This window comes from Nycticebus coucang, chromosome 6, assembly GCF_027406575.1.
Source record: "Nycticebus coucang isolate mNycCou1 chromosome 6, mNycCou1.pri, whole genome shotgun sequence".
NCBI classification, from domain to species: Eukaryota; Metazoa; Chordata; class Mammalia; order Primates; family Lorisidae; genus Nycticebus; species Nycticebus coucang.
The window spans coordinates 133,794,443-133,818,170 of record NC_069785.1 but is presented as its reverse complement, the minus strand read 5'-3'; the positions used below and the strand labels follow the sequence as shown (position 1 = coordinate 133,818,170).

The window sequence follows — 23,728 nt, the reverse complement described above, 5'->3', positions numbered from 1 at the left end:
AAAGTGAGATGAATGCTACAGCCTGGATACATTTCTACCAGTCAGGCCAAGAGACAGCTTAGACTGGAGAGCACACGCCCCCTTATTCTTGTTTTCTTCCCGATTATTAGAGACTTTATAAACATCACCCACTGGGGTCATCTGACTTGGCTTGTAAGTCTCACAGCTCCACACTGCAGCCCAGAGTGATCCCTGTCTCCGCGTGTCCACCACACCCCCGGACTTGCCTCCTCGTATTTAACTTCCCTACTGTAGAGCTCCACACACCCTGGCTACAGGAAGGGCTTCTCCCTCAGTGATCATTCTCTAATTTTGAGAATAGAGTTCTCTCTCCTTTATCTGGCCAAACCATTTAATATTCTGAGCTATTCAAAGTTCAGGTAAACTTCTTCCTACTTTTTTTATATATGGATCCCAATCTCTTAATTTATCCTGACTCATCTATAGTTTTATGTTCCTACTGAATAATTTCTTGTGCGCTGAAAGCAATTTGTTATCTGTATGACTTCTTCAAGGGTGATCACATGCTAGCTAGGCATGGGGTCTTCCCACTGTTTAAAAGCACCTGAAACATCAGCACAGGGCATCCAACAGAGGGAGAGGATAAAGGAAGGCTTAATTAGTGACATCTACATGTTCCAGAATAAAGTGTAAGAAGATTATATTTTTAAGTACGAAGGGACTGAGAGGGAAAATCTTTATTCCTTTATCAGATATTTAGTGACGATTACTATGTCCCAGGACCTGCGTAAGTTGCTGGAGATACAAGCTAGTTTCTCCTTAAAGAGGAAGCTAGCCCTTAAAAAGCCACGGCCCAGGACAGAGTTTCTCAATCTTAGCACTATGGACACTTTGGGCAGGATTAATTCATTGTTGGGGTGGAGGGCTACACTTTCAACAGCAAGCCTGGCTTCTACCCACCAGATGGTATCCAGATGCCAGTAGGTATCTCACCCGCCTCCTTCCCAGTTGTGACAACCAAATATGTCTCTTGATATTGCTAAATGTCCCCTGGGGGACAAAAGCGTACCCAATTGAGAACCACGAGTTTAGGAAAAGCACTGTGATAGGAATATTATCAAAACTATGAGAGTAAAAGACTCCTCACTGCTAGGGGAAAATAGACGAGAATGCTATGGAAGTTTCACAGAATAAATGACATGTTATGCTCAATATTGGAAAAATGTTTTACAAGAAGCCAAGCAGACAAAAAGAGAGAAAAGAACACCAAAAGGAATTGGAGGGCAGTGAGTCGAGAAGGGCCACTCAGGCAGGTACAAGAGGACAAGCAAAGGGCCGGAGGAAAGAGGCCACAGCCCTGGTTTCATTCTCCTCCAGGCAGTGACACAGAGTCCCCATGGAAGGGAATGAGAAATAAGGCTGGGGCCAGATCAGACCCAGTGAGCAAGGAGGTAAGATTTTAATATAAAGAAATGAATATTATTTAAAACACAGCAGAGCCTCTTTCACATAGAGCCTCACTTAACCCAGTGTATTAAATAGACCCAAGTGAACTGCTTTATTGGATCACAGGATGCCCAGCTCCTCCCTGTCTTCTAAGCTGCCCTCTGACACACTCCTGTGCAGCCCTAGGACTTCAGAGCACATATGGGGGAAACCAATTTTAGGCAAAAGGGTTTCACTCATGAATTTTAAGTTAGGAATTCAGATATGCTTTTCAGAAAAAGCACTCTAGTGATGAGCTGAGGATAGAGCAAGGACAAGGGGCACAAGCCCCAGGCACAGAGACCAGTTAGTATTTTGTATGTGGGTTTGAATTGGAGACTATAATTGGCTTTGGAGTCATACAAATTTGGCTTAAAATTCCAGTAAGTCTGACCTTGGGCATGTTTGCTGAGTTTGCCAAGCTCTATTTTCTCATTCTGTAAAATGGGGCTACTACCTCACTTGGCCACGTAAGAAAATATCTGTAAACAGAGGTCAGTGCTGGCAAAGAGGAGCACTCAGCAAATACAGAGGTGCCTCCTCTTCTTTCACTTAGTCTCTTTATGATTCAAGTTTATTAAAGCCTCTTTGATCCTGTGAAACTTTGGGTATGAAAAGGGAGATTTAATTGCTTGTTGTTAATGAGTTTTCTACTTACAGAATAGATAATGTAATTCTTCTGTAAAAGAAGATACTTTTTGAGTGACTTTGTAGCATGAGACACAAGGTTAACAGAAGAGGTTGGTATTTGGCTGCTTCTTCCTTTGGGATCTGCCAGGATGTCTCGTAAGAGAGGGTTCAAAACAAGAGTGGCCCAAGCCCAAGTTCTACATGTGTCTGTCTGGCTCAGAGACAGCATTTCTGGCCTTCTCCAGGTTAGCAAAGTCAGCATCAGTTCCACGGTTAGAAAGTCAGCAGCTAAAAACTCCACCTGTGTACAAATCTTTCAGGAAGATCAAGTGATGATGGGATTACAAGGCCTGATTATAAAAGTCAACTTGCAAATACAAATTTCCCTCTATTTTTACCACCCTGTGTAAGTATTCTTACTTTAGTTGTGAATATTTATGTTCTTCTCAGAGAAAACAATCTTTATTTCAAGAACACTGATTTGTTTTCCCCTTTTCTTTCCCATTGTTTATAATCACAATGATAGCAGGTGAAAGGTGTGGGGCTTGGGAACATGAAGGGCGGACGACATCAGGATCACAGACAGTGTCTGAAACTCAGTGCATTAGGCAGCGGATGAACAGAGCCAGACACTTTCTGACTGTGGACAACAAGGTGTTTAGTGAAAGCTTTCTGATACTCTCAAGGCAGCCTCCATCCCTGCATCTCCATAAAAGAGAATCTATCCGCTTTTACGGTCACAGGTTTCCTGGGCTCCACACTTACCCTTTCAAGTGCAGAATTCAGCATCAACATCCAATTTCTGTACAATTTGACTCTCACATGAAGGAGAACTCAGCAGACTTACCTCTGAACCAGGGTCCCAAAGATAAGACGCAGAAATTTCTGCATGTTTTCAGTGCACAGCCATTTCCACTGTTCCATCAACAGCAAGAACAGCAGATCCAGGGCTGTGTCGGCTAACTCTGTTTCTGTTCCTGAGGGACACAAAGGCATCAAAAGTAACTCAGAAGAGACTCACAGCCACATTGCAATGCACTGGTGCACTGGGATCATCTCGACTTTCACATTGTGCTCCTGTAATCCCTCTGCACTCAAGTAAGGAGATGCTCACCTCATATCTAGAAGTTTCAGCGACAGGCTTTGTATTTCTTTACAATTCTTTTACGTTCCTAATATTGTCACCTAGCACATTTTTTTTTTAAATTTTGCATATAGTTATTTTGCCAGCTTAGCTTCTGTTTCTTTAATATTTCCCCAGGATGCTGAATATATTTTGTTCCAAGTAAGATCTCACAACTCGAGAGCAGATGAAACTGGCAAGGCTTAGTGCAGTGTTTTTCAACCTTTTTTTATCTCACAGTACACTTGAACCTATAGTTAAACTTCCGTGGCACACTTAAATTATGTTGTTCAAAAGAAAAAGAGTAAACAAAAGAATATACTGTGTTTGCACTTCTTTCAAAAATAATTTAATTAATGATCTTAAAAAAGTTTTCGCAGCACAACTAAGATCCTCTGATGGCACCTGGCTGAGAATCAGGGGCCTAGTGTCTCCTGCCCTCACATTCCACTCCCCACAATGCAGCATGGAAACGCTGTGGGCAGATGTGGGCGAAGACTTGAGTTTCCTTCTTCTGGGAAAGTCTGCTTTGAAAGACCTGCTCTGCACAGAGTTGCTGGTTGGGATTCAGGAGGTTTAGCTTGCTTTTAAGATAATGTGCAATTCCAGGAAGAACCCCACACCTTTATCAAATGCTATAACGATTCTGATTTCTTTCTTGCTTTGAGGACTTGGAAGGGCTACAGATGAACTTATACACAGTGCTAAGCTGAAGTTTCCTGAACAAATGCATTTTGTGGAGGGAAGCAACTATTCTCTAATCCTGTTTTGGGAGTTCCATATCATTTCTGATTTGCTTCCTGGGAGTTCCCCAAGAACACATAACGTTCCAGAATGAATCTGAGCCATCTGGTGCTATTGCCGTGTTAATACTGTAATTAATCATCAATAATGACTTTGTTAGTCTAGGTCTCGTGGGTATTCTCCAGGCCAGCTTACCCAAGCTCTATTTTAAGGTCTCTTTAAACATGAGTGACTGTGGATTTCGGCGGCTGTACCTTTACCTTCCATTTCAAGGGCCTGGGAGATGACAGGTTACTGCTTTCTAGCCATTTGCTCAGAGATGGGAGATTCTGCTCCTTGGCAAACAGCATCATCTTGAGCCTCTGTCACTCTCCCCAGTTCTGTTATTTTCTCAGGTTTAGCACTTGCCCGAAGCTGCCACCATGTGGTAACACACAGTCACAGCAGTTAAAGTAAGAGAGCAAACAAGTTGCCACTAAGTCCTCTTGAAGAAAAGAGGAGATTTTCTCAGGGCTAGATTATGGGCTCAGGCATTAACCATTTGTTTAGAGATACGATGCATAACATTTACAGGCTTGATTTTGGCCATGAATACCTTGTCTGACCCACCCCACCTTATTTACAGTCTTGTAACAGTTCTCTGATGTCTTCACGCCATCCTGGCGTCATTAATCCTCGGGATCCAAGTGAAGGAGTGGGGCTGTCAATGCCACTCCTCACACACTTACACTAAAGTCCACCAAGCAGAGGTGGTTTGTGCGTGGCCTTGTCACCCGAGAGGCAGTGGTGAAATCAGATTTTCCCTCTTCTGAAGCCAAGATTTTGTGATCTTTTATTCTCGGCAGAGGCCTTTGTCTTCAAATGGATAAACTGTTTTAACTTCAAGTTCAGCAAACCTACTACTCAATACCCAGGGCTCTGAATCTTTCCTCTGCAGAATCCACTTGCCTCCTGGGAAGATCACCTGCTGTTTTTCTTAATACTTACCATGAAAGGGGTAAGAACCTTCCCTCTTCTCCTACCCTGCTCTGCCCTGGGGAACTAGATGGCATCATGAGCCCTGGTAGTAAATACAGAGGAGGAAGAGGCCTGGGGAAAAAGATGAATTCCACTCAGACGTGTGACACTTTAGCTGCCCTATGGCATGTTCAAGAGGAGTTAACACCAAATATTCAGGTGTCACTGTCCATGTGTTAGAACTGAAAGCTACAGTATAGGTGGAGCCGTGGCACCCCCCAGGGAGAGTGTGCGGAGTTAGAACAATGAGCCGGACATCAAACCCCGGAAGGCTGATAAGGGCACCTACCAGACGACTGAGAAAGGCAAAAAAAGAACCAGGTAAGCAGTGTTGCAGGTAACAAAGCCAAGTGAGTTTCTAGAGGGCAGTTTCACAGGCCAAAGTGTGCCAGCAGGACCTTAAACAGGATGTCCACAGTGTGAGCCAGGATCCCATCCTGCCGAAGGGTAACTGCTGTGTCTTGTGCCCTGCTCCTCGGCTGGACTCAGCTCTGGGCACTATCCCATTTATCCCCATGCTCTAGCATGGCACCTCCAACACTGGAGTTCCGAACACAGCTCACTCATCTAGACAGAACAGGAATTAAAGCTACAAAGCCCAACTACTCCAAAAGCCAAGTAGAATTCTCTCTGGCCCCTTCTCTGGGGGAGCAGAGACCTGGCCACTTACCTAGATCACTGCTGTGGACATCTTGGGCTGGCCTGGTTGCATCTGACAAGTAACTGTCTGTACATGTTTTGGACGTTTGTTCAGGATCTTTTTCTGCGAGGTCTGCTGGCTCCATTTCCAGTAACTTTGTCTGTTTTTCAATGAAGGATAACATCCCAGACATGGACAGGATCCCTGACTCCTGAAGAAACAGCCAGAGGCACATCACAAAGAATGCGGACGGGGTGGGGGGAGGAGCAGACGCAGTGCTGTGTTTCCCTGCCTCTCCCAGGAAAGTACTGAGGGGACAGAGCCCAACTCAACCTGGGACTACATCAGGACAGAGTTTGCTTTTTGACCCAAGTTGCAAGCAAAACAACCCTACCCTGGGATTCTGGGATCACTTCCACACATTTTTCAGTCACCTGTTCTCTGGGATGTGGCTTTCTTTCTCATCTTGTCATCCATTATCCCAAACCTACTATCCTCGAGAAGCCACTCTGGCGCCCAGAGCTGGCAGGAATTCCAAACCATTCATGAGAAAATAATTTAGAACAGAAATTAGAGATCCAGACAGATGTTAACTAAGCAGAAGCTTTCTGACTTTAGGGAGTATCTCCACTGCCCAGATCTTATTGCCTCTTGCTTCTTACCGCATTGCCTTCTTGGACACAGTAGAGAACCTGACCGTGGGCTTCAGTCGCATTTACTGCGGGAGCAATTTTACTGGATGAGAACCTCAGTCTGGACCTAAAACAGAAAGCAATCCATGGTCCTGATCCCCATACAAGCTGGCAAGTATCGAGAATGTATTAAAACAGTAACACTCATGATTATTCCTGGGAGTTTATGGTCAGAGTTGCCAGGAAACACTTGGCTCTGAAATCCCCCAAGCAATACGTATTCTGGCTCTTAAAAGATAGTACCACTTACTATAAGCTGTATCTACAGTACACTTGTGAAAGGGCACCAAATAAAATAAGAACCAATCTGTATGTGTTATGGTTATATTCCCACAGAACAGAAGAGTGGCTAGCGTGTACCAGGCCCTAATTAAAAACCTGCTGAAGGCTAAATAGACAAGTGGCAGACCAAGTGTCCTGTCACTGCTGCTGGTGCTGTGCCCTTTTTGGGCATCCATCTACCTCCTTACATTCAAAGAAAACCAGGGAAGAAATCCCAACATTGAAACATTGATAACTTCAATGTTTCAAGAACAAGGGATGTGTAAGCATGTGGTCCTCCATCAAAATGTAGGCCCAGTTGGAAAAGGCTGAGTACTGTGAATCTGTTACCGCTGGGCCCAAAAAACACAAGGCATGGAGACAAAAAGAGATGGGGCCACGCAGGTGTGAGCACACACACAGACATGTACACATACACACACACACATACACAAACACACACACACAGACGTATGCACACATACAACGTACACATACACACGTACACACACCCATGTGCACGCACACATACACACACGTATGCACACACATACAACGTATACACACACGTACACACACATACATTTTCTCTCTGTCTGTCTCTCTCTCCTTCACGATGACTCAGATATATAAAATTCCTGTTAAAGGTAATGTGGTGCCTTCCACATGTTCACTTTCAGAGCTGCCAGGGAGCAGCAGGAGACAACCAGTTACTAAAATAGGCCTTACAGGTTTCCATTCTAGCCCTTTCCTGTTCATTGCTAGTATATGCAACTTCTTAGCCAAGATTTTCACAAACAATGGCAAACAGAGACCAGTTTTATGCCTTAATTCTTAGTAGGAAAGAAACATCTCAATTTCCTAGGAAAACAGAAAAGAGAATACCCATATTCCAGAGTTTTCCTTCAGAACTCCCGGGTCAGGTGGGCCCGGGTTCCCTCGTGAGAGCAACACTCACAGTGCTTCCTCTGCAGCGCCTCAGGTGCCTCTGGGAGGATCCCTGAGGAGGCCAGGGTCTGGCTTTGCCTAAAAATTGGTATAGATGACCCACTTTCTCTCTTCTACAGCTTAAGAATGAGGGTGAGCTTGGCTGGAGATGGACCTGAGAACTGGGGGGCGTCCCTGGGTGAGGGAGGACTCCTTACTTGCTGCCCTTTTTGCCTTCTGTCTGGGGCTTGCTTTCCGTCTCAGCCTCACTCAGGTCCTCGGTCGGGCTCTGTGGTTCAGAGCGAGGAAATGCTGTCTTCAAGGTGTCCACTATGGCACTCACCACTATCTGCAGGGATGGGAGGGGCAGGGTCAGGAAGGCCAGCACATTGATGATCCAGCCAGTATCTGGCAACAGGCCTTGAAAATTCTAGTCCACACTCTATTCACCCCTCTGTGATGTTCCTGCTCATGCCCTACCCCTCTTATTTTTCAAGCCCTGCTTCCATTCTGATGAATACTCTGTATTTATAGGTAAAAAGTACAGCTGAGCACAAGGGCTCTGCTGGTACCTTGTCTATTCTAGAGACCATGAATGGTTTCTTGACAAAGGCAATCCGAGCATCAGTGTTCAGAGCAAGGAACTCCTGTACCTCCTCACTGTTAGCGATCTCAGGAATGGCACAGAGTTGCTGCAAAAGATACATGAAAACATTTTAAAGGGAGAGGAAATTCTAGTCCCTGGTTCTCTCCAAGATCTCTGCCCCTTGGCTTGGGAGCCCGGGGATCAGTGTGAAGGCAGAAAAGGAGGACGCTGACCTTTAAGAATGATTCCAGGAGACTCTTACGGGCTTCTACTCTGTCGCTATCCATGTTTCCAAATGGAAGATCTGGGAAGAGCTTTTTAGGACCCTTCACATCTTTGAGAAAAAAAAAAGAATCATTCATTCAATGTTCACAGAGCTGTTCCACATAAAACATATAAACAAATCACAACTATTAAATCGGTTTCCTTGTATTTTTTTTTTTTCTTTCAGGTATGCTAAGTATACCCTACGGATATGATACTACACTACGGAGGTTACAAGTGAGGGCTCTGAACCAATGGCCCAAGCTTACATTTTGGTTCCAATCCCTACTATAATGACCATAGGCAAGTTGTGTAATCTCTCTGTGACTTCACTTCTTTTCTGTAAAATGGGGATAATGATAATATCCATCTCATAGGCTGTTATGAAAATTAAATAACTTAACAGGCAAAGCACTTAAAAAGAACTTGGCACATATTATCAAGCTTATCTCAATATCAACTAATGTTATTAAGAGAAAAATGTGTAATTTTTGTCCAAACTTGTTTGTGTAATCATTGGCATTTTTTTTTTTGTAAACACAGTAGCTGGTTACTAGCTTACTTGAAGTAATTTTATACATTTTAAAATTTTCCTTTTGCCTGGGAGCTATCAAACAACATACAAAAGGCCTGGTTGTTAAAAGAAAAAAAATGGCACAATCTTTGGTATAATATTATAAGAGCCACCAATCTTTGAATCTGGAAAAGTTAATTTAACTCCTCATATTGCCTTATGGGCACAGGTAGAAATGTGAACACTTCTTTTTTGAACTTAAACCAGGTGGGGCTCCAAAAGCATATAGTGGCAAAGGTGACCTCAGAAAGAATGTGACCAGTGCCATCCAGTGCTAAAACTCAAAACTCAGACCGCACACTTGTACAGCATGACCTCCCATGCAGCATTCTCCTCCTCCACCCCCAGGTCCCCTCCAACCAAGAGGCCACCAAGCTCGCAGAGCTCAGCCCGGCTGGTGGCTGGAAGTGAGAAGCAAGCAGGCAGCCCAGGGCTGGGGAAACTCCTGACTTTTGATGAACTTTCGCAGATCCGGCTTCTCCTCCAGACGGGTCTGCAGATTTAGGAACTCGCGGTAGCGGCGATTCACGGTGTGGTAGGCCAGCTGCTGCAGACCACTGCTGTTCTCACCATCGAGGGCTGTCTCGTACTATTGAAGGAACAAACCTGTTGACTCAATCAGCCAGGGTCAGGCAATCTTCTGTTCTGGCTTTAATGGCTACTTGTTCAATGGCCACACAGTGAGAGGAGAGTAGCAACGGAGGAAGGGAGACTTTTCTATTCTGTTCTAGAATGTCCTCCTCTGATTGCAGACCCGAGTAGTATGTAATGAGCAACTCAAACCCCAGGGGTGACTGAATTAAGATATAAGATGCACCTCTTAGTATACCTGGCCATACAAGAAGTTGTGCTGTTCCCCACTACTTTCAGCTGAAAGTTCCCTCTCCCAGAGACCTTTTTTACTTACAAAAATAACTATGTAACTAGTTTCAAATCCTCAACTGAGCATAAAACAGAAGGCATAACACCTATAAAAATGACAGGACTTCTATCACCCCCAATTACAGTCTTAGACATTGTAAGGGGAAAACAATTTGCTACTATACTAACCAATGATTACCTAGGTGTATTATTTGGGGAAAGAACAGATAATCCAAACAGCAGATGAACAAAAATCATCTGCTTGCCTGGAATAAATTAAAGGGGCATGTTCATTTTGTTTTAAGCAGATTAATTTTCCTAATGTTATTCTTAAAGCTAAGTAAATTTTTTTCCTAAGTACATATCATTTGTAGTATTAGTAGTCACGTGAAGACTGGAGACGTTATCAGGGGTCAAGGTCTGCTGCCTTCTGCAGCCTTGGTGGGCTGATGTGGGCATATTCCTCAAAGAGCGAACACCATGAGGGGCACGGAAGCTGCATCTAAGTACAAGGGAAGACTTTCTGACAGGGGAGTTAAGCTGCAGTAAAATCCTGTCAGCAAAACATACAGGTGATCCTTCTTTCTACTTAGTTGCGGTACTGTATTGTGGGCATGTGATGGGAAAACCTACTTCTTAGTTGGTAGGATTCAAGGCTGGTATTTAAAATTTCCTAGGCAGATAGGATGGGGTACTCACTATGAGCTGATATGAGCAAAACAGGTGCTCAGAACAGTACTGAGAAGGAAAGAGTCAGAAAAGAAAGACAGGTGGAATTCAAGGTGAAATCTCAAAACCTGAGAATATGATGCTTTCTGTGGAATATTCGGCTCCTTGAGGGATAATATTCAATGATGATGTGTTTTGTTCCATCACATAGAACTGTTTTACTATCAGAATGTATGATAATATTGACATTCAATTTAAAATCATAACTATGTTATATAACATAAGCCATGTAAAAATCTAAACCCAATCTTAAATAATTGGCTACATTCCTTTGTTCCTATTTTTCACTTTACCCTTTCCTAATATTTATTTGGAGTAAGTAGTAGCAGATGTCAAAATTTAGCAACAAAAAAAGAAAAAAGAATGAAAGACTATGAACTTAAAAATTCTATCCATAAACCTAATTTTTCTGCTAATAAGAAGGAAAAAACTATTGATTAATATCAGTGTTAGACTGTGACATGAAAAAGAGATGAAATATCCAGAAGCCAATATTTATATGTGAAAAAGGTGCTTGTCAAAGATGCATGCCACACAGAATTAGGAGAACAAAAATGGCAGGCAAAATTTAACAAACTTATAGCGGTTCTTTGAGGATAGCATGAGTTATTTTATGACCAGACATCTGTACGTCTAAAACTTGCCTATAAGGGGTGTGGGTGCTCCTAATTATTTCTATTCTTATTTGAAAATGTCATACTGTTCCTTTCTAAAATTGAGGTGAGGCTGCAGCTGTGTTCAGCAGATCAGGGAAGGCCCTTTCTCTCTTACTTAAATTGGGGTTTCATGGGGAGGAAGAGAGCACCCAGGTTCATGCCTGGGGGTCACTTTTGGACTCAGAATGAGATAAATTCAAGGCAAATAAAATCCAATGGAGAGGATCATGTCCAGGAATTCTCTTTTTAAACTTCTTCCCTATAAATTTCTTTCTTTTAAAAAAATACTAGTTTTCTTTCATACTTTTAGGAAAGTAGGCTATTTACCTATATTCGAAGGTAGCAAGTTCCTTATTCTTGGAGGTGTTTAAGCACAGACTTGGGAACCACTTGGCAGAAACAACATGAAGTGGTCTGGTTGGGTTAAAGCCCCGCTTCCCTGCAAATGGTCTTAGGACAGGCTGCCTCCATATTACATGGAGAGTTCTAAATTTAAAAAACATGCAGCATCCTGAGACCCATCCTTGGAAATTCTCATTCAGAATCCATCAGTCTGCTAGAATTTATATATTTAAGAAGCAGCCAAGTGATTTTCAGGTACAGCCAAGTTTTGGAACCCCTAAAAAATAGAACCCTCAGTATTCTAACCCTAAGATTCTAAGATTGTTCACATGAGTACAGGACAAGGGCCTACTGTGCCTAACAAATTAGCTTCAGACCATTCATATATAGACTCTTGTTGAATTGAACATTGCAAACTAAGAGTTGTCTCTCCCCGGAGAACATTAGTTTCACTGAGCCTCCTTTCCAAACCCATCCCCAGCCCAGAGTGGGTTCCTGCAGCTTTAATCCTGTTACCTTCACAGTGTAGAGTGTGTATGGGTGGAATCCAGTGCCACTGTGCTCTCGGGCAGTAATGGTGCCAGTGATTCGAAGGTTCTGTATGACAATTGGGCCATCTGGACTGCTCAGAGGCTCAAAGCTGAAGGTGGATGAACTAAGAGGCCCAGGTGGAGAGGAGGGAAGCAGAACCGGTGGCAGACTAGGGTCGAGGGTGCTCACATCACTGGTGAGATCCTTCTCTAGGCATGAGGGTCGTGGGGGGCAGGTCTTTTCCGGCTCCTCCAGCAACGCTGCAAGAGAGGTGCCGCCACCTTCCTCTGCTTCCTTGTCCACTGTGTCAATCTGGATCTCTGGGCAGGAGTGCAGCATGGAGACCAGCAGGCCTGTCTCTGTCCTTGGCCCCTCTTCAGCTTCTGCTCCTTCATTGACTTCAGATCCCTCACCATCCTTGGGCTCCAGAGCCTGGGAACCCTCGAGGGCACACAGGGCATCCTGAATCCTGTCAGAGAGGAAGTTGCCTGGAGTCATGAGCATGATGGTTTCTTTGCTCAGTTCAGAGAGTGGAGACTCCAGCTCTGAGTCTTCACATAAGAACAAGGGGCCTCGAATATCTGGCTGTAGGAAATGAGATGAATTGTTTCCTACTTTTCTTTCTTCAGATATTCCACCCACATCTCCTTCTACAGCTTCATGGCCTTCTTCAATCTCTGGGGAGTGGCCTGAAGGCCCCTCTGGCTCACTGCAGCTTAGGTACACTGGGGCTGCTACTGGGGAAGGGGATCTCCCTCCCTGCAGATGTTCCACCTCAGCAATCAGTGGCAGAGATGTGGGCACTGAGGGCTGTTCCAGGGCACTGGGTGGGCAGAGCGGCCTAACCACTTGTGCTGGACTTCTGGCCTTGGAAAGGATACCTACGACTATAAGGTGGATCCAGTCAGGATCTGACAGCCTGCTGATCAGTGGTAAGATAACATTGCAAGTAATTAGTTCAACCACTACGTGACGTCCAGTCCGAGTCTCCAAGTGGGGCTTGGGCACTAGCTCCTGCAGTAACAGATTCACAATGCCACGTGTGTAGTTGACTTCAGCCCTGGGGCTGTGCACAGCTGGATGTGGGGCAGTGGCCCGGCAGTAAGCCTCCCAGAGTTGGGATGGCTCCACTGGACCACTTTGCTTTCCTACAGTGGCCTCCTTTGCCTGAATGTAGCTTTGCAGGTGACAACCACAAAGAGTCAGAACACTCTGGGCAACAGCTTGACTATCTACCATGCTCATCCTCCTCCGAAGCTCCTGGACCAACCCTTTCATAGCTGCCTCCAGCTCTTTCTCGAAGGCTGGCTCCTGGCTTACAGAACGATACCAGGATAACACAAAATCCCGAATAATCATCTTGATGGTGCAGTTGATCTCCTGCTCCAGCTGCCTTTCCGCGTCAGGGCATGGACGGCAGGGGGACACTGAGATGAAGCGCTCCAGGTGCAGGCGACCTGAAGCCCCCTCAATGGCACTGGAACCCAGCCACCCCCCTAGCACCAGTAGCAATGCAGACAGAAGGCACAGAAGCCATACATTGATCAGAAGATGGATAACCAGGAGCCAGCCAAGCAAGAGCCCCATAGCCATCAGCTTCCAGCTACTCAAGAGATTACTGAAGCTAGAGCTGGACTCAACTGGGGTCTGCTGGAACCGGGGCACAGACTCTGCCTTCATGGCTGAACAGGCAAGGTGACTTCCCAAGGTCCCCTTTCTATTTTACATCAAAGTTAGAGAAAGGGACATGAACTGTGTTCCAGATGGGAGGAAATCGGGGTACTATTCAGGAACCCTGGCTGCGGGCCCTCGAAGTCCTAGAGGCACTGCAAAGCGACTGCGGCAGCTCTGCCTCTGGTCCCGGCTATCACTAACGGGGGCCTCCTACTAGCGCCTTTCAGCAGAGATACTGCTTCCGAGGAAAACTCTGTGGTCTTCATTACGACCGAGGCGGAAAGCCTCTTCGCAGCCGCAGAGAGGGCGGTGCAGGACCTCGGCCCCCCAAACACTTACAGCGGCCGGCCGGGTCACACGCCGCCAGGAGCCGCACGACGAGGTTGAGCCCCAGTCGGGAGCGGACTCATTAGCGTCCTCTCTACCGGACTCGGCCCGCAGCCGCCGCAAGTCCGGGCTGCCTCAGCAGCCGCACTCCGCACTCCCAGATCCGCCGGGGCTGCCGGCCGGCCGGCCGCCGGCGACAACTTCCGGGTCGACGTCGGCGGGGCGAGGCATGCTGGGAGAGCGACCGCGCGCCCGGAGGAGCGACGCTGCCCCGCGCCCCCTGGTGGTGAGAAGCCGCCGCGCCGCACTGCGCAGCCCGCGTCTGAGCGCGCGCAGAGCCTCTCCACGCCAGCGAGGGAGCCTTTTCCCAAAGTGCCACCAGAGAAGGGAGGGCAGGCAGCCTTGCAGCTGTCACCCGCAACGACTCAGACTTCCATATCCTTTAAAACGCGTCCCAGCTCTAATTATTAAATGAAGGCTACAGATATACCTTACTGCTTGGGCACACTCTCAATAATCCAGTTTATTTTAATCCCAGGGGGGCATAGTTTCATTGGCCTGATAGATTTTAACATACACTTCATTTTCTTTAGAGCCCGCCCTCCCCCACCCCCAACTCGCAGCCTACCTAACTTGTTCTCGGTAATTGCAGCATGCAAGGCATAAAACATAATACCAAGGTAAATTTATTCCTTAAATTTTATATACTGTATCACAAAATTAAGTTTGTGATTTGGGGTTATTTGCTGGGGACATTACCCAAGCAATCAAATATTTTGAGTGCCCGCTATGTTCAATCACTGTGGGAGGAAGAGCAGAGGAACAGAAGCGGTCCTTGTCCTCCAGAACCTTGCTGCTAATTGGGAGTCCAGTTCTTTGAACCCAACTGGATATCTAATAACGGAAGTCAGTGCGGGATAGAGTAAAATGAAAATCTTTTAGGTATTCAAAGAAAAGAAGGACCGCTGTGGGTTGCAATTGTCAAAGGGACTTCAGAGAGAATCTTTATGCTGAATCTTCAAGCATAAGGTTTTTTTTTTTTTTTTAACCTGTCCACTTCCATCTCTTCTTCCCCTTTCCTCCCTAAATACGTAAAAAGGAAGGCAGAAGAAGCAGAGGTGTGTTTCCAGATAGTTCCTCTAATGTATCTGCTTTGGAACATGTTCTGTGTTTGATCGTTTTCAGTTTTAGTCGTCTACTCAGACAGAATGCCTATAGGAAGATTAAATACCCTTCAGAAGTAGCAGTATGTGTTAACGTGTTTGTGTTATGCATAGTATCATAGGAAGCCAGCTTCCCTCCCCACCCCAGTCCCTAGGAGTTCTGTCTGCAATGCGGCTCTCCTTTTTTATTTTGGCACAGGACATATGTCATTTGCATAGAGCTGCTCATGGTTGCCCATCTCAGCATTCTCTAGGCTGTAAGCAGTTGTTCATCATTATAGCACTGCTCCCAAAATGTTTAACAGAAACTTCAGGCAAATTTCAACCCCAACTGTGCCAATAAGAAGCGTATTGTGGCTTCTTCTCTCATCTCCATTTCACTGTTTTTGCAAAGATTTCTTTTGAATGCAAAAGGGACTATCCTTTAATCGTTTCTAAAGCAAATGGTTTGGTTTAGGAGCAAAGTGTCCATGAGGCAGACAGGGAACACTCCTGTGACCCCAGAATGGCAGTCCATGTTTTCATGGTTCACACCATTTCACTGCTGCCTGCCTTCCCACAGAGAAAGAATGTGAGAACTGGACTCTGCCCCCCACTTTGCTTTCCCAGACCTTTCTATTATCCTTGGGAACACTTGGAAGATGACAGTGATGGTCTGAAGAAATGTCTCTGCCACCTAGTTGGGAACTATAATAGGAACGTGAATGATGGAGGAGCTGATTACCATGATGACGACTTCCTGTGGCAATTCAGAGAGAAAGTTTACTCTGCAGCACAGACTGTGATGTTCAGGGCAGTGAGGAAATGACCTTGTAAGTGGGCACTATGCCACCTGACCAGATGGTCTGCAGCACAGAGGTAGCCAAGAGTGCCTGCTTCCTGATTCTGAAGCAGATTTGATGGACATGGCAATGCACTTGTCATTAGGACTGGCACGAGCTTCTGCTTAGAGGTCTGAGCAGGCCTCAGTCTCCAAACAGATCAATCACCGGGAGGAGGTGAGAGTCAGGGCTGATGTGCGGCAGTGTGTGTACGTGGGGGAGGCAGCGGGGCTGGCTGTCTGGCCATACCACTCACTGTCTTCCAATGTCCTTCTTTGTTTTCTTTTTACCATTTCTTGACATTAAGGGCATAGTGCTAGAGAATTAGAGATAACAAGTCAAAGAAGGTACAGTGATTCACTTCAAGGGACTCAGTCTAATTAAAGAAGAGAAACACATTAATAGATAAATGGAATTAAACACATGACATGTATGTTATGATAGTTGAATAGAAGTATGTATAATAAAGTGGGAACACAAAGGAGGGGTGGTCAACTGGGAAATGGGTGGCTCATAAAACATGCACCCCTAAGTTGGGAAATGAAAAAGAAATAAGTATATTTCAGGAAATTGTAGGGCAGGGGGCAAAGGGAAAGGTCTTTGTACTTGTCAATCCTGCAGAGGCAAGGAGGACTGGTGGCCTGTGATGGGGGTCCATGCTGAAATCAGCACATGCCTCCCCTCAGTTTTCCCTCAAAGATTGAAGACAAACTATCTCGGTACAGAGAGAGGTGGGTTATCCCTGTGAGAAATAGCAGAGCTAATGAAGGTCACGTAAGAGAATAAAGCAATACCCATTGCTGAGTCTTTTTCTCCAGGATGTTTCACATCCTCAGTACAGGAGAGAACTAAGCAGGAGGTGGTCTGCTGTAGGTTAGCAGCTCCAGGGTAGATGAAGTGAATGGAGAAGTTTGGACCTTCATGTCCTGAGAAGAGCATTGTTAACGTTTTAAACCATGGTGTCTAGGTGTGTGGGAAGGAAGTGAAGCCAGAGGCAGGAGAATCAAGTGTGAGAAGACCACAAGGTATCCTGGGAGAGAGAGTGAGTGAGCCAGAAAAAAAAAAGGTTTGTGGTTAAAGGTTGGTCTGTTGGAGCCTGTATTCATTCCCTTCCGCCGCTCTGCCAAATTGCCGCTGATTTCATGTCTTACGACCCCAAGTTTTGAAGGCAGGAGTCTATAATGCGTCAGCAAGGCCAGGCTTCTCCAGGCGTCTTCGTGGGAGACTTTGTTTTCTTGCCCTTTACAGTATCTAGAGGCCACTGAGTTCTTTGGCCCCTGGCCTCACTTGACTCCTACCTCTGATTCTGTTGTCACACCCCTTTCTCCTATTTTGACCCTCCTGACTTCTTCAATCACCCTCCTGTGATTGTTTTGGGCCCTCCCTGATAATCCAAGATTATCTTCCTATCGCAAGATCCTTAATGATACCAGCAAAGTCTCTTTGCCAAGTAAAGTAACCTATCTAGAGGTCTGGGGGATTCAGATGTGAACATCTGTATGTGTATGTGGGGGACAGGTATTGTCTGGCCTACCCCAGAGCCTAGGTTGCTGAAGATGGAAATGTTTATGTGACGATAAAGCCCGGGTGTGGCCAATAATGAGTTCACGAGGTGGGGGGTGAATGACCCGTGGCTAGGTTTGAGGAAGAAATTTTAAGTCTGTGAGTTTGAAGAGGATGATCTAGATGGGCTTGGAAGTCACCAGTGTTAGAGTAGAGAGTGACTGTGATCTTGGCACAAAGGTTCTCAATAAATGAGAAGAAAGACCAGGAAATTGACAGATGCTGTGATAGGAATTCAGTATGATAATACTAAAATAGGAGGAAGTTTTGCATAAGCTGGGAAACAAGTCACTGGAAAGCAGCCATGAAAAACTGGGGCGTCCTGCCAGGAGCACCTCCACACCCTGCCGCAGGTGCAGTGATGGTGAATAAATGGTCACCAGAGGGTGGCAGGGACTATGGCAGTTTAAGGAGAGAGTGCATCTCGTTTCTTCATTCACTCATCCATTCTTGTCTCTATCTGTTCATCTCATAAGGATTAGCTAGGTATTGGGAATTCAGAGGTGGACTTTATGTGGTTTACCTTGTTAAAGCATTCACAGTCTAGTCCGAGAGACAGACTCTGACACAACGTAAGCAGTGTTGTAATAAGAATATGTCAAAATACAGGAATACAGAGCATTAGGAAAAACTGCCCAAGAATGATGATATTTCAGTTGGCACTAAAAGTCAGGTAAAATTTCCCATGAAGACGGGAACAATTCATTTCAGGAATAAGAACAACATCAGAAATGCTGAGTAGGCTCCTAGGTGAGTGTTCTGAGTGGCTTGAACAACAGAAATTCATTCTCACAGTCCCGAGTCTGGACATCCGGGATCAGGTGCTGGCAGACTTGGCTTCTCCTGAGGACTCTCTCTGTGGCTTCCCGGCGCCCACTTTCCTGCTGTGTCCTCACAGGGTCTCTGCTCTGTGCACATGCATCCTTGGTCTCGCTCCCCCACTTTACAAGGACTCCAGGAAGATTGTTTTAGGGGCCACCCATGTGACCTTACATGACCTCAATTACCTCTTTACATGCTCTGTTTCCAGAAACATCCTGAGGTGTAAGGGGAGTTAGGGATCCAGTGTGTGAGTTTTGAAGGGACAGAATTCAGTCTACAGCAGCTGCTTTCCATCTGTGGGTTATATGAATCATCGTGTTTTGATTATTAGGATACTAAAAAAGGAGGGTAATAATTTTGTTAGTTTCCAATACTTGTTTTTATTACATGCAAACGTGGAAACAGCACTCCACTAATAGAGAGATCTAGGCTTAATTTCCATGGCTGCCTAAGGAGAGTGCCAAGTACTCTAGTAAGACCCTCCCACTGCTGAACAACCAGATACTGAATAGGAAACACCTTTCTTTTTCTTTTCTTTCTTTTTTTTTTTTTTGCAGTTTATGGCGGGTTCAGATTTGAACCCGCCACCTCCCGTATATGGGGCCAGTGCCCTACTCCTTGAGCCACAGGCGCCGCCCATGAAACACTTTTCAAGGAATTAATGGTCTCAGATGAGGATAAGAAGTAGGTGAGGAGTTCAGGGTAGACCATCCCATCACATACTAAAAACAAAATAAAGCAAGACAAAATAGAAGACAAACTCAGAGGTGAGTGGAACTGTGAGCAGTGAGCAGTGGGTAGATGAAAGGCACAGAGTGGGCCCAGGTGCAGAGGTCCTTGGCAGAACACAATCCAGGTTCTATGCCTTGTTCCCAGTGAAACTGAACCTGGAGTTCCACTTTCAGCCGCCAGACTTGGGGGGGGTTGAGGAAGTTCTAGGTCAGTGGCATTCTCAAGCTCTTGAACGACATAGATAAAAATCTTTTCTAGGGGCGGCGCCTGTGGCTCAGTGAGTAGGGCGCCGGCCCCATATGCCGAGGGTGGCGGGTTCAAAACCAGCCCCGGCCAAACTGCAACAAAAAAAATAGCCGGGCATTGTGGCAGGCGCCTGTAGTCCCAGCTGCTCCGGAGGCTGAGGCAGGAGAATCGCATAAGCCCAAGAGTTAGAGGTTGCTGTGAGCCGTGTGACACCACGGCACTCTACCCGAGGGCGGTACAGTGAGACTCTGTCTCTACAAAAAAAAAAAAAAAAAAATCTTTTCTGGAAGAAAGTATCTTCATTTTTAGTCCATAAAATAAGCACAATTTTAATATAGAGTAATATGAACTCTAAATCCAAAACCATCAAGTCTATGAGAAGGCAGGCAAGCATGAAGGAGAATCAGAAGAAATAACAAATAGCTTATTAAATCACCAGGTGTATAGATAATGAAAATTAACCTCTACGGTATAGAGAAGGTCCATGTGTGAATTCCAAAGGAATGAAATAGAAATGCTTCGTAGCAATAACAGGTTGTCAAAGGTGGCCATACAGATTCAAAACATAGCCAAATGGAACTTCTATGTATAAAAAGATATATAACTACTGAAATAAAAAGCCTTAACATTGTGTTAAATAGTTGATTACATATAGCTGAAGAGAAAATTAATGACTGGAGTTTTTGTTGAATGAAATTACAGATACGGCAGCGTAGAGAACTAGGGGATAGAACATATGAAAGAGAAACTAAGGTAAGTGGATGATAGAATAAAAATTACAATATTTGCATAATCAAATACAAAATCAAATTTTACAAAATTTGCAAAAGCCCCAGGGAAGACAACAGAGAGAATGGAGGAAAGTAAACATTTAAATAGGTTTGAGGAGAATTTTCTAAAACTCGAATGAAAACATAAACCCATCACATAAAGAAGATCAATAAGGCCAAACATTGATTGTATCAAAAAGAATAATGAAAAGGAAAAAAAATCAAGTGAAATGGAGAATGAAAAAGAGAGAGAAACACAATAAACAAAATTAAGTTTGAAAAAGGAGACATAATTACAGATGGGAGAGATTGAAGGCATAACTTTACGACAGCAAATTTAAATTCCAAGATAAAATGGAAAAAAATGGAAAAACATGATATACAAAATTATATAAAAAATGTGTTGTCTGAATAAATATATACCCATTAAGAAACTAAATAACATTTTGAAAGTTTACCTCAAAGAAAATAACAGATGGTTTTACCGGCCAATTAGAATAGGTAATTTCAAATTTATGTAATATCATATAAACTCTTTAAAAGGATAAAAATTCATACTTTGGAATTCATGAGTATGGTATAATCTTGAAATCAAAGTTGGACAAGACAGAAAATATATAGGCTACCCTCTCTTGTAAATTTAGATGCAATTTTTTTTTTAAGTATTAGCTAACTAAATTTATTTGTGTACACTCATAGATGAACAAAAAATAGTGAGGGTGGTTGAAGGTTAAAAACTCCATAATCTCAGCCACTACATTAAAGGTGAAAATACACAAGTTAGCTTAGTAGCTGCAGTAAAAGCGTTCAGTAATATGGAACATTCATTCACGATTTCAAGTAAAAAACAAACAAGCCTCATAACAGGAGGGCATTTCCTTACTTTAAAGTATCATTCTAAATAGGAACATTAGAAGCACTTTCCCCATTCCATTCTTTTCTTAGATTTAAATATTTTAACAGCTCTACTGAGGTGTAATTGACATAAGAAAAATTACAAATACTTCACGTGCACCATTTGATAAGTTGTGACATATATACACAACCTTGAAACCATTCGCGCAATGAAGACTACTGACATCCATCATCTTTAAATGTCTCCTCCTGTTCGCTCAGCAGCATCCTGCTCCCTCTCCCAGGCAACCACTGATTAGCTCTGTGTCACTTTAGTTGAGTTTGTATTTTCCCAGATTTTTTATAAACGAAATCACACATGATGTAGTTTTTACATCTGCTTTCTTTCACTCAGTGTATTTACTCTGAGGCTCACCCACATTGTGGGTCAGTAGTTGATTCTTTGTAATGGCTCAGTAGTATTCCATTGTAGGGATGGTTAGATGATAAAGAATTTGTTGGGCGGTGCCTGTGGCTCAAAGGAGTAGGGCGCCGGCCCCCATATGCTGGAGGTGGCGGGTTTAAAACCAGCCCCGGCCAAAAACTGCAAAAAAAAAAAAAAATTGTTCTTTTGCCTGTTGATGAATATTGGATTTTTTGGTTTTTAGTTATTTCAAATAAAGATGGTGTGAACATTTATGTGCAAATCTTCGTATAGAGATATCCTTTCATTTCTCTTGGTAAAATACAAGTTGAGCATTCCTAATTCAAAAACCCAAATCTGAAAATTCCCCCAAATCCAAAACTTTTGAGCATCAAGATGATGCCATAGGTGGAAAATTTCACACCTGACCTCATGTGACAGGTTTCAGTCAAAAAACACTCAAAACTTTGTTTTAAGCACAAAATTATTGAAAATATTGTATAAAATTACCTTTAACCCGTGTGTATAAGGTATATGTGAAGCATAACTGAATTTTGTATTGAAGCTTGAGTCCCATCACGAGGATATCATTGTATATGTGAGTCCTTATGAACGTTTTGAGATACACAAAATCAAGAAATATAAAATCCACGCATTGGAAACTTGCAAATGGATGCAAGTATTTTACAAGTATCTTCTCTCCTCCTACCAACACCAACCAGCCAAACAAGTTGAAACTTGGCACAGGTGAATCAGAAATTGTGTTTCTTGAAAGTGAAATATCAATTGTGTTTCTTGAAAGTGAAATAACAGACCATAACAGTCTGTCTGAAAACTTTCATAGTTGTAATGCCCTAACTCCATTTCGTACATAGAGCCAAACTTACTCTATTTTGCTAAGGACTTTGCTAAGGGCTTTCAACACTCCCTCTTTAAGCTCAGTGGAAAGCTACAGAGTTAAGCAAAAATTATAAAATCCTGTGAAATCACAGCTCTCCCTCGTTAAGCACTCCCTTCACGCTGTAGATTTAACCTCACAGGTGTTGGCTTTTATTGAAACTCAGCTTGAGGATGCCCCCTCCCCCTCCGGAAGCACCTTATACAAAGTAAGTTTGTTTTCCTGCTTCTAGGGGTTGAGAGACTTTGAGGCGTGAGCCTGCTCTTGACCCAGTCCAATAAAGGACTCCTCCTGCTTACTATGGACTCGGTGTGCTGGCATTTCTCTATTCCACTTGCTTCAGGTATAACATAGTGACCGATGTATGTGCAAATATTCCAAAATCCAGAAAATCCAAAATGTAAAACAATTCTGGATCTAAGCATTTAAATAAGCGATACTCTCCCAATATTTGCTAGTGAATTGACTACGGAGTGTGGTAGGTGTATACTGAAACTTTTTAAGAGACTCTCATTCCTAAAGTGATTATGTAATTTTGTATTCCCACCAGGAATGTATCATGGGTCCTTTTATATCACAGCTTTGCTGACACTGGTATGGTTCTTGTTTTTTGAGTTTTTAGTATGTTCTGTTTGATTTTAAACATTTAATGGGTGTGTAGTATGTCCAATTGTGATTTTTATTTGCAGTTCCCTAATGAAATGTGTCTATTTATATCTGTATAAGTCTTCTTAGATGAAGTGTCTGTTAAAATATTTTGCCCATTTTTATTGGCTTATTTGTTTCATTGTTTCATTATTGAGTTTTTAAGGTTCATTTTGTATTCTGGATGTAAGTTCTTTACAAGTATCTTTTCCTAGGCTGTGGTTTGCTTTACATTAGCTTTTGTATAACAAAAGCCCTTAATTTTAAAGAAGTCCATTTTATCCCACCTCTTTCCAGACCCCCTCGTCACCAACTTCCCAGTCATGGTCCATCCAAGCCCCTGATGATCTAGCCAAACTGTTGGCCACAGCCCATGGGTTGGTGTATAATCACATAATCACGTCTGGCCATTCTCCTTCTGGGATGGTTAATTTTAGGTGTCAATTTCAGGATTAATAATTACCTGGAGAAAACGATAAAGGATTATTTCCCCTCTCATATGCTTATATGTAAATATCTTACTGGTTCTATCTCTCTGACGAATCCTGATTAATACACCTTCCAAGAAAAATGAAAGAACAGGTGTACTGTTTGAAGTTCTGCCCACTGGGAAGATTTCCCTTCACCACTGTCCTGCGGGGTGTTCCAGAGAGAGCCTGCAGGGCTGCAGCTGTCTATGTCAGCACGGAGCTCGTATATCATGCAGAACCATCAGTAAACAACCCGAGTTTCCTCTTCTTTTGTCAACTGACTTTAGGGAATTCTCTCGAGGTCACAGATGGAGGC

At 43.8% G+C, this 23,728-nt stretch overlaps 1 protein-coding gene across 4 annotated transcripts in view; it reads right to left on the bottom strand.

Moving 5' to 3' along the window:
• The window catches only part of SNX19 (sorting nexin 19), a 38,189-nt gene extending 23,978 nt beyond the window's left edge, over nt 1-14,211 (bottom strand). For 2 of the 4 annotated variants that reach the window (XM_053593515.1, XM_053593517.1), the window contains exons 1-8: nt 12,009-14,211; nt 9,355-9,493; nt 8,300-8,400; nt 8,053-8,172; nt 7,699-7,829; nt 6,263-6,359; nt 5,631-5,811; nt 2,924-3,053 (exon numbers count right to left, since the gene is read on the bottom strand). In XM_053593515.1, coding sequence (XP_053449490.1) covers nt 2,924-3,053; nt 5,631-5,811; nt 6,263-6,359; nt 7,699-7,829; nt 8,053-8,172; nt 8,300-8,400; nt 9,355-9,493; nt 12,009-13,703 — 2,594 coding nt within the window. In that variant the 5' untranslated portion in view covers nt 13,704-14,211. Of the gene's footprint in view, nt 1-1,366; nt 1,598-2,923; nt 3,054-5,630; nt 5,812-6,262; nt 6,360-7,698; nt 7,830-8,052; nt 8,173-8,299; nt 8,401-9,354; nt 9,494-12,008 lie in introns of those variants that run through there. The other 2 variants (XM_053593518.1, XM_053593516.1) reach the window with 2 other exon arrangements.
• Nucleotides 14,212-23,728: the final 9,517 nt, after the last annotated feature.